Source organism: Vicia villosa, linkage group LG3 (genome assembly GCF_029867415.1).
Source record: "Vicia villosa cultivar HV-30 ecotype Madison, WI linkage group LG3, Vvil1.0, whole genome shotgun sequence".
In the NCBI taxonomy this organism is placed as follows: domain Eukaryota; kingdom Viridiplantae; phylum Streptophyta; class Magnoliopsida; order Fabales; family Fabaceae; genus Vicia; species Vicia villosa.
Genome location: NC_081182.1, coordinates 66,841,769 through 66,852,777, shown reverse-complemented (window position 1 = coordinate 66,852,777; position 11,009 = coordinate 66,841,769). Strand labels below are relative to the sequence as shown.

General features: G+C 31.9%; 1 protein-coding gene across 1 annotated transcript; it reads left to right on the top strand.

Moving 5' to 3' along the window:
* The first annotated feature begins 707 nt into the window (after window positions 1-707).
* Window positions 708-1,738, top strand: LOC131656015 (uncharacterized). The gene has a single exon (XM_058925799.1). It carries the CDS (start codon window positions 934-936, stop codon window positions 1,390-1,392), a length of 459 nt encoding a protein of 152 aa, XP_058781782.1. The 5' UTR covers window positions 708-933; the 3' UTR covers window positions 1,393-1,738.
* Window positions 1,739-11,009: the final 9,271 nt, after the last annotated feature.

Genomic DNA, 11,009 nt, shown 5'->3' with positions numbered 1-11,009 from the left:
CTTGCCCTTCGCTGATGTTATATTTACGTGTATAACAAGGTGATTGCTAATCTTTATTTCTTTGATTAAGTATTTCTTATTTCGAGACAAGCCAACCATAGACATAATTCGAACTATCATGAATAACAACCTTTTTGACTATGTCCTAGGATCAATCTAGTCGATCCTGCGAGTAACGAAATCATATTTATTATAGTTTGGAAGACTAGCGGTTGTTTACCGGAAATCACCATAAACAGTAGGTCGGTTTGGTCTCGATCAAAAAACTATGTCCACCCCTACTTTAATTTATTAAGAGAAACTTTAATTTGTACTGTAACATGTTTGATGTGATGTCTATGAATCTAGATTAAGAGTGATTACTATTTCTTTCATTTTAAAATAAATGTTATTTAAGGTATAAAATAGAAAAAAAATTGAAAAAAACAGATTAACTATTTGAAAAAAATGTCGTTTAAGGAATAATAAGAATAAAATTGAAAAAAATAAAATAAAATTTAATGATAAACTATTTGAATTAAATTATTAAAAAACGCTATAAATGGGAAAAAAATAGATTATTACAAACTCCTTAATAAACATATTAGTAACAAACAAAACTCTTTTTAAAGATAAGAAACTGCTAGCATGATAGATCGACCTACTCAATCCGATTTGACAGCTGTGATATACAGTAATGAGGGCAAGACAGTGCAGCATATTCTGTCACCCAACCACTGCATCGCTATCAATATATACTCCTTTGTGACCTAAAACCAAAACCACAACGGCTCCTATCATTACCATCTTAGACACGTCACAATTCTAAAATATCACGCTGACCAAGTCACTATAACTGTTAATGGCAACGTTATAGCCGTTACGTTCCATATATATACCCATACCCTATTGCATAACTCCGATTATTAACACCACCGAAAGCGCCGCAACCGAATGGAGCTCGATTCCTCTTCCATCGGCGAAGAGACCACCACAACCACGCGCCGCTCCTCCTGCTTCCCTTGCTGCTTCACCTACCACTGCTCCACCACCGACGACTTACCATGGTGGGAGCGCGTGCGAAACACTTCTCTCTCCCGTGGATTCATGAAGATCCGCGAGTGGTCCGAGATCGTAGCCGGACCGCGCTGGAAGACGTTTATTCGGCGGTTCAACCGGAACAAGACCGGAGCTGGAGGTTACCGTCAGGCCGGGAAATACCAGTACGATCCTTTGAGCTACGCGTTGAACTTCGATGAAGGACATAACGGGGATTTAGAAGATGAATGTCCTGATGAGTTTCCGAAATTTTCCGATCGTTATGCAACGGCGCCACTTTACAAGCCTGGTTCCACGGATTCGGAACAGAACGTCGTCGTTTCGAGCAGAAATGAAGAACAATTGCAAGTATAGAAATTAGGGTACGAATTCGTTGATTACAAGAGGCGTGAAAGCATGACTTCATTTTTTAATTTTTTTAATTCAAGAATTGAGTATAGTTTTATTTTTTTCACATGTATATCTTTAATAGAGAATATTTTTTGTGTTCGGTTTGGGTTTCCAGAATGTAATTTTCAGCTTGTTTATTTTCATTTATGTGAATACCATATAAAATTTCATAAATCATAATCACTATCATACTTATGGAATGTGGCGTGTACGTCACAGTGTATTGACTCTTGATAACCACTAGGAGATACTGTATGTTATTCTGTTTTTCTTTATTACATCATCAACCAAATTTATTGGGCTTTTTTTCTTTTCTTTCTAATCTTTTTCTTTTAAAATATTTTATGTCATTTTCACTAGTTAAAAAATGTTGGATGTTAACAAATTTTTAGATTGTGACTTGGGACAAGTAGATAAGCTTTACTTGGGAACACGATGGCGCAACTTGCATCACTACCTTACCTTCTTTATAATGGCGGAGTATTAAAAGGAAATTGAGCAGGAATTGAAAGTTAAAATACTCATTTTTTAAGCCTTACAATTTAAATATAACTGAAATAGAAAGAAAAAAATAACTCCCGCTTAAATTTACACATGCTTAACCAACATCAGTACAATTTGATGGCTTTAGTCATTATATATGCCACTTGATTATCAGTTCCACAAAATGCCAATGTCACGGTTCCTTCACTTGATAAATTGAGTAGATAATGATATCTAACATCAATGTGTTTTGTCCTTCAATGCATAATTGAATTCTTCGATAGTTTAATGGTTGAATTGTTGTCACACATTATGTGAATGCAATTACGGTCTTTGATGCTTAACTCATTCAAAATTCCTTTTAGCCAAACACAATGACACGCACATGCATTGACAACTACATACTCAGCCTCTATGGATGAGAGAGGCACGATCCCTTGTTATCTTGAACTCCAATAAATTGTTGCTCCACTTAGTTGAAAGACATAGTCCGGAGTACTTTTTTTATCATCCACATCTCGTGCATAGTTGTTGTCTGTGTATCTCAATCGATTCATCTTCATGCTTTTCTCGTAAGAAATGCCTAGCTCTAGTGTTCCTTTCAAGAGCCTCAGTACCCTTTTAGCAATCATCATGTGTTCTTTACGTTCAACCATATAACGAGAGATTAAGCATACCACAAACACTAAATTCGGACGCGTTACCGTTAGAAACATTAAACACCCTACTTGTTGTTTGTATAGCATTACATCAACACCTTTGTTTCATTCTTAAAGTGACTCTCAATTCTGCTAAACCAAGCTCTTGGAACTTGCTTTAAACCATAAAACACATTCTTCAACTGATACACCTTATCTTCCTCATCTGTTTTGATGGACCCTTCCAGTTGATTGATGTATACCTCCTACTTTAATTTGTCGTACAAAAAAGAAATTTTAACATTAAGTTGGTAGATGCACCACCAATCATGCTGAGCTGATACTGCCAAGAGAATTTTAATAGTTTCCCAACTAGCCAATACCCTTTGACGATGAGTCTAGCTTTGCACTTATCCACCTTGCCTTCTTCGTTCAATTTTATTTTGTATACCCACTTAACACCAATTTTCTTTTCTTGATGTGGCAATGACACAAGCTCCCAAGTATGATTTATCTATATAGCTTCAATTTCAAGCTTCATGGCCTCTTGCCATTTTTTTTCCTTCACAACTTCATCAAAGCTTACTGTACTGGATCATCATGAGGGATATACAAGGCTAAGTTTTATTCTAGTACCTTTTCTTCAGACAATCCTTCGCCGCTTTCATTGTTACCCATCCAACTAGGCTTCCTTCTCTCCCCCTCTTCTTGTCTGTTTTTCAAGTGCTGACTCTCCAGTTTTTGGAAACTCCTTTGTACTATCGTATTCAATTTCCCCAACATCCCCATCAATATATTCTGCTTTTGATTCTTCTATAACAACTTTATCATCTCCCCATGCAAGAACATTTTGCTTTAACTCTGTTGCGCTCAAGTTCCAATTTCATTTACCACTTTCTTCGAATATGACATCTCTGCTTATAATAATTTTTTGTTATCGAATCATACAACCGATAAGCTTTAGATTCGTCATTGACTCCAAGCAAGATGAACTTGTGACTTAGATCATCGAGTTTAACTACCTTCTGTTCAGGGACATGTACATGTGCAATGGAGCTGAATACTCTGAAGTAGTCAACCTTTGGTTTTATTCCTTACCACCTTTCTTCAGGTACCATGTCTTTTAATGCCTTTGTAAAACTTTGATTCAAGACGGGAGTTGTTCATCTCGCTACATCTGGCCATATGGATCTTGGCATCTCCTTCTTAGACAACAAGTAACACACAATGTTCATGATTGTTCAATTCCTTCTTTCTGCCACTATGTTTTGCCGTGGAGTCTATGTTGCTGTCAACTAACGCCTTATGCCATAATCCTTGCATAACTGGTTGAATTTCAAGCTTCATGGCCTCTTGCCATTTTTTTCCTTCACAACTTCATTAAAGCTTACTATACTGGATCATCATGAGGGATATACAAGGCTAAGTTTTATTCTAGTACCTTTTCTTCAGACAATCCTTCGCCGCTTTCATGGTTACTCATCCAACTAGGCTTCCTTCTCTCCCTATCTTCTTGTTTGTTCTTCAAGTGCTGACTCTCCCGTTTCTGGAAACTCCTTTGTACTATCGTATTCAATTTCCCCAAAATCCCCATCTATATATATTCTGCTTCTGATTCTTCTATAATAACTTCATCATCTCCCCATGCAAGAACATTCTGCTTTAACTCTGTTACGCTCAAGTTCAATTTCATTTACCACTTTCTTCGAATATGACATCTCTGCTTATAATAATTTTTTGTTATCGAATCATACATCCGATAAGCTTTAGATTTGTCATTGACTCCAAGCAAGATGCACTTGTGACTTAGATCGTCGAGTTTAACTACCTTCTGTTCAGGGACATGTACATGTGCAATGGAGCTGAATACTCTGAAGTAGTCAACCTTTGGTTTTATTCCTGACCACCTTTCTTCAGGTACCATGTCTTTTACCGCCTTTGTAAAACTTTGATTCAAGACGGGAGTTGTTCATCTCGCTACATCTGGCCATATGGATCTTGGCATCTCCTTCTTAGACAACAAGCAACACACCATGTTCATGATTGTTCAATTCCTTCTTTCCGCCACTATGTTTTGTCGTGGAGTCTATGCTGCTGTCAACTAACGCCTTATGCCATAATCCTTGCATAACTGGTTGAATTTATTTGATGTAAATTATCCTCCCCTGTCAATTTTTAGTCCGCATATGGATGTCTTAGCTTCCTTTTCAACAAAACTTTTGAAAGTTTTAAATGCCTAAAAGGATTATGCTTTATCTGCAAGAAAATATATCCAATTTGTTTTGAGAGAAGTCGTCTATAAACACTAACAAATACCTCTTATCACTGTGAGAGGTTGGAATGATTGGTCCACATAGATCTCCATGAATTAACTCCAATTTCTCTAAGCCCTCCAGTCACCTTTCTTTGGAAATTTCCATGCTCTTGTTTTCCCATGTTGCATACCTTACAAACCTTGGTTGCTTCCTTCAACTTTGGTAACCTTTTTACCATTTGTTTTTGTTGCATTATTTGGATAGAATTGTTATTTAAATATTCATGTCTCTAGAGCTAGAGATTCTCCAAGTCTTCTTCCTCCATATTAAACAACTACCAGGCAGTAGTTTCATCTTTGCATAGACTAGGAACATACGTTTCATAGTCATTGGAGTGTATAATATCAAACCTCTTTGACGATTATAGATTCTGCAAGCACCCTCTTTAATTATCATCACAAAAAGTTTCTCATGTAGATGTCCTTACGTTGCCTTTTCCTTGAATCGTTATCCTTAAGCTGTTACCCAATAAGGCAGAATGCTTGAAGCTTTCGTCGAACTCAACAAACCAAGTTTTGTCTCCTGTCATATGGTTTGAACACCCACAGTCGAGAAATCAAATACCTTTTCCTTCAGATTTACTGAATTATGTGTGTGCCATTAGGAGGAGTTCTTCTTCCTCGTCGAATTCAGTATTGTTGAATCCTTTTTCTAGACTTGATCATTCAAATTCATAATGTCCTTGCTTTCCACATCGAAAGCAGTTAATGGCTGACCTGTTGATGAAAGATCTACCTCTTCCCCGACCTCTACAGTTGTTGTCTCTAAAGTTGTTGTTTCCTCTCTAGTATATGCCTCCAACTCTTCCTTGTACATTCATTTCCTCGTTCTCCACCTGTAGAACTTTCTCTTCACTCCTTTTCTCAATCACCTTTTGTCCTTGTACAAGCTAGGATGCTTGAAATTCATCTACTGTGAGATCATCAGTGCCCTTGTACTCTTCGATGGAGCATACTACAAAGTTGAAGTTGTATGTGAGACTTCGAAGTATTTTTTTTCAACAATTATGACATCGTTCATTTCTTCTCCACAATTCCTCGTGTCATTGGCAGTAGACACGATTCTTGTGAAGTGCTCAGACACACCTTATCCCAATTTCATTTAAAGGGTTTCGAATGTTCTACGAAGTCGTTGCAGTTGCACGCACTTCACTCTAGCACTTCCCTGATACTTGACTTTCATTGAATCCCACAATTGTTTGGTTGTTTCCTTTTAGGTGATGGTTTTCAAGATGCTTCTGTCTATGGATTGAAAAAGATAGTTCTTTGCTTTGAGATTTGAGTTGTGCTTCGTCGAGTGCCTTCACGCTTACGGCTTTGGTTCCCTTCAACTCTTCGAGCCCAGATTTAATGGCGCTCCCGTACTCCTTGAAGTGGAGGATATTTTCCATAAGTAAGCTCCAGTAATCGTAGTCACCATCGAACGTCAGAATGCATGGTGTTGAGAAACTTTATGCCGCCATTTTTCCTTTCTTTTGTGTTTTTCCTCTCAAACACTATTGCATACTTTCCTTACTCCCCCTCAGTGTTTTTCCTATGAAACACTCAATTTATATATCACTCTTATCATGCCCTTTCGAGCTCTGATACCAAATAAAGGAAATAGAACATAAATTAAAAGATAGAATACTTGATCCTTTATTCAAAAGACTGCAGTGAATTTTATAAAGCCTTACAATTTAAATATAACTGAAATAGAGAAAATTAAGAAAAATAAATTATAACAAAATTGAATAAATCAACTTTTAAAAACTAGTTTATTTAGACATATTCTTTAACTGTAAATCCAACGGGTAACGATATGTAGATAAGTTTTTTTTTTGCCAAATATAAACATTCTTATGAAGTGGTGCTATTGCAAAGATTGAATTGGATGGATAAATTCGGATAATCAAGACTATTATAATTCTTTTTTACAGACAATGTGTTGGTTAATTATAGTTCAGGTAAAATAAAACAAAAGTATCTTATTTAGTCTTTGTTTAAGAGGTCTATTACGAGGCTTTATTAAATTACAATTTTAGGGAAATACTCTTTCTACTTTTATAAGATCTATCTATTTTAGGAGACGCATCTTCGGACATTTTCTTTAGCAAAAATAGAGGTGTCTCACTTGCGACGTTTTTGTTGGTGTGATTTTAGGAGTCCCAAGATGCATGGTATGAGTAGTTGTGATTTTTCATCGTGGTGGAAGAGCACATGTAAGGGTGAAAAGGGTAAACCCCAATTTTATCTTCAAAAACTTGAGGCTTTGTGCTGCAGCCCATCTTGCTCATCCTTAAAGATGACCCTCAAGATAAGGGAGTTGTTTTCTCACCATAAGCATTGCTTCTCCATCATAGTGAAAAATCAAAACTACTTCTAAAATTCGAAAATGCATCTCCGACGCACTTGAAATAGACCAAATTCATGTGTAAGCGAGTTACACCCTCATTTTATAAAAAAAAAAAGTCTAGAAATGTACTTCCTGAATAATTCGGAAAGTATACTTTAGATTTTGAGATGTTACTTTTTGTGAAGAATTGAGCTTACTGCATAATCTGCAAGTAATTTATATCAACCGATTAATATGCTGAATGGTCTTTATTTATAGAAAGGTCTTTATTTTAGATCACTTTGCCTCCCATCCTTCAAAATAAGCAATACATTGGGTAAATCTAATTTATCTAAAGGTCTTGATTTCATACAAGAACCCTTCGCTATTTGGGCATCCTTTATGCTTGGGAAATAATGTAATATTTCTCTTTCAGGAACAAGGCGTGATCCTCCAATCAGTTCTGAAGCAGAAAGACAAAGAGTGTTTCACTACTTGAATCATTTGATTGTGTTTTTTCTTTGTTTCCAAATTTAAAAGTTATTTGTTGTATCATAGATTGAAACTCATGTTTTTGTTTGTCTTATATTTTTTTTGACTCAGATCTAAAAAAATAGCTTATTACATTTTGGATCTGGATTCTATTTCCATCTCCTTAGGTAATTTTTTATACTTCTTTTTATTTTACTTTTTTGTTAGTTTTGTGTTTTACATATTTGAGGATCACAATCTTAGAAAAAAATTCTGCAGATCTCTTTATTTGGTTATTTTTTATGAAAATAAAGTCTGATCAATATTCTTTATTGTGTTTATATTGTTTTTAAAAAAATTATGTGCAATTTTTTTCTATTTTAAGACTGATTGTTATTTGTTACTGATACTTTATTTATGCTTTATTTAGATTGAATAATAATTATTTATTTTGTTTTACATAATCGATGTATCAATTTGAAAAGGGATTGAAATATGTGTGCAAGTTTACATTAAGTCAAAAATGTCACACCAAAATGACAATGATAATGATATTTATGTAGTGGTAGGAAATATCAGCATCAATGGTAATATCAAAGGAAATCTCTTATCTATTTCTTCCATAAATTATAAATCTTCTTTTTCTATTTTTGATATTCATGCCACTTTTTTTTTTAAAATTGTTTTAATATCTTTTTCATTTGTTTTGGTTTTTCAGGTTACTGATAAGAAAACGAAAAAGGTTAAATAACATAGACAATTTCTTAACATTATTTTCATTTTTTTTATTTTTATTAGTTGTTCTCTCTTCTTTTTTGGAATTTGTTATATATTTTTTAAATTTTATAGTTATGAAGTAATGTGACTATTTTTGTAATTTTTTTAAATATTGAGATTGAAAAAAATCTATTATTTATTTTAATTTAATGTCCTTTATTATTATTATTATTTTAATTATTATTAATATTATTGCCATCATCATTATAATAAAACAAATCAAAATTAGTAGTTGTTAAAATATGTTTTAATAAGAAAATATGAATTTTACTAAATGTCATCGTATCATGTTAAAATAGTATATATATATATATATATATATATATATATATATATATATATATATATATATATATATATATATATATATATATATATATATAGAGTTTATTATTGCATTGTATCCTCTTAACTTAGGATTTTCCAAATAATTTTTTTTTTTGGAAATATGGAATTTTCCAATTAAAAATTTTGCTACCATAAACATTTTAGTAAGTTAAGATTTTTATCGATATTACTATTTTTAATGATGTTGATCAATAGTAATAAAGCACATAAATAATAATAATAATAATAATAATACAATCTTTTTAAATTAGTTTCAAATTTATCCAATTATTTTCTTTCTTAGAAAATTATTTTGTCATTATAAAGAATCTTAATTGATTATGGTGTGGACCGTTGATATGTCAGCAAATTGGTTTTGAAATTCAAATAAAATATAAATATTTTTTATTTAATTGTAAAACAGGAAAAAAATAGTCAAAGATAAATATATAGGTTAATTAAAGATAAATATTTAAATGAAAGACATTTTTAAAATAAAAATAAAATTGTATCAAATTTTTAATTTTTAAAGAAAGACATCAATAAAATTACTGTATTTTAAATTAAAAATAATTTCAAAATAAAAATATTAGATACATAATATTTGTAAATGTTTTTAACCAAATAACCTTATATATCTAGACCAGAACATCTGCAAAAGAGAATAATATTTTATATATATTTGAGCAAGGAACCTACTACTTCAATAAAACATTGCACCAATGAAGCAAGAATACAGTAAATTTAAACATATGCTATAATGGTGAACAGCTGTGGGAAACAGTTACATTATACTAGAATATATTAGAAATCGTGTGCAGTGTGATAGGCAAACGCGGTACTTTTAGTAGACAGAGCTGGCTCGAGACCGTACGTGTGAGACATCTTGTCCTAAATCAACAATGGAGTTGTTGGACAAATACTATAATGCAGCAGGAGTTGCATAAAGTTAATTAGTAGTCTTGATTAAAAACATTGGTTTTGGAAACCACATTGATTTAACTAAATTGATTATTGTGTAGAATATTAATACATTTAAACAAATATAAAATCGAATTATTTAAGTAATTTAGTGTTTTATTTAACTTTTTTCAACTTCTTTTATTTTTACCTATTTCCTATTATTTCTGGTCATATAATTTTATGGGTTAAATATGTTTTTGGTCCCTATAAATATCTCAATTTTGGCTTTTAGTCCCTATAAAAAATATATTGACTTTTAGTCCCTATAAAATTACTTTTGCACTCACTTTTGGTCCTACTACAGAGACTAAAACTGAGTGCAAAAGTAATTTTATAGGGACTAAAAGTCAATATTTTTTTTATAGGGACTAAAAGCCATTTTAGATAATTTTATAGGACTAAAAACATATTTAACCCTAATTTTATTGATGTCTTTCTTTTAAAAATTAAAAATTTTCGATACAATTTTTTTTTTAAAAATATCTTTTAGATATAATAACTACTTTGGGAAAAATATTTTGCTTTTCTTATTTAGATCATAAGATATGACATTCTTACTATATTTTTAGGTTGTTAGTGTTGTTGTTTATAATCTTAAATGAATGAATCATAAAAGCATAAAAGCTAATATGTTATGAAAGAAAGATAGGGTTCTCATTGATTTAGAAATAAAATTCCACGGTGCTTGTCTATATTTATTTTAATGTTGATAAACAAAAATGAGACTTTTGACAAAAATTATTATCATGAAGAAAATATGAAATAATTATTTGTTTACCTAAAATTACATATATTTAAAAATGGTGATTTTGATGTTGAAAATAGTATTTTACTAAGATGATAATTTTTAATTTTTTCTAACACCAAATTAAAATAATTATAACGGGAACATGAAGTGACTGTTTAAAATATTGAATACTAACGGAATTGTCAAATTACTGATCAAAATATTGAACATTAATGGGAACATGAAGTTATTGATTAAAATATTTAATTATTATTTTTTCATGGGTACCAGATATTTTTCTATACATTCAATTTTTTTCAATGATACCAGTCATTTTTTTATCATTTAATTATTATTTTTCATTCAATTTTTTTCAATGGTACCAGTCATTTTTCTATCATTTAATTATTATTTTTTTACGGGTACCAGACATTTTTCTATACATTTTTTTTATGGATATCAGACATTTTTCTATTAAAAAATATATATCTAAAACAAATGCGCGTCCCATACGAGAATCCGTGCGAAAGCACGGGTTTATTACTAGTTTTATAGAAAGGTCTTTAT

What these genes read in the sequence shown, in the direction of transcription:
- LOC131656015 (XM_058925799.1), top strand. Translation starts at nt 934, where the DNA reads ATGGAGCTCGATTCCTCTTCCATCGGCGAAGAGACCACCACAACCACG.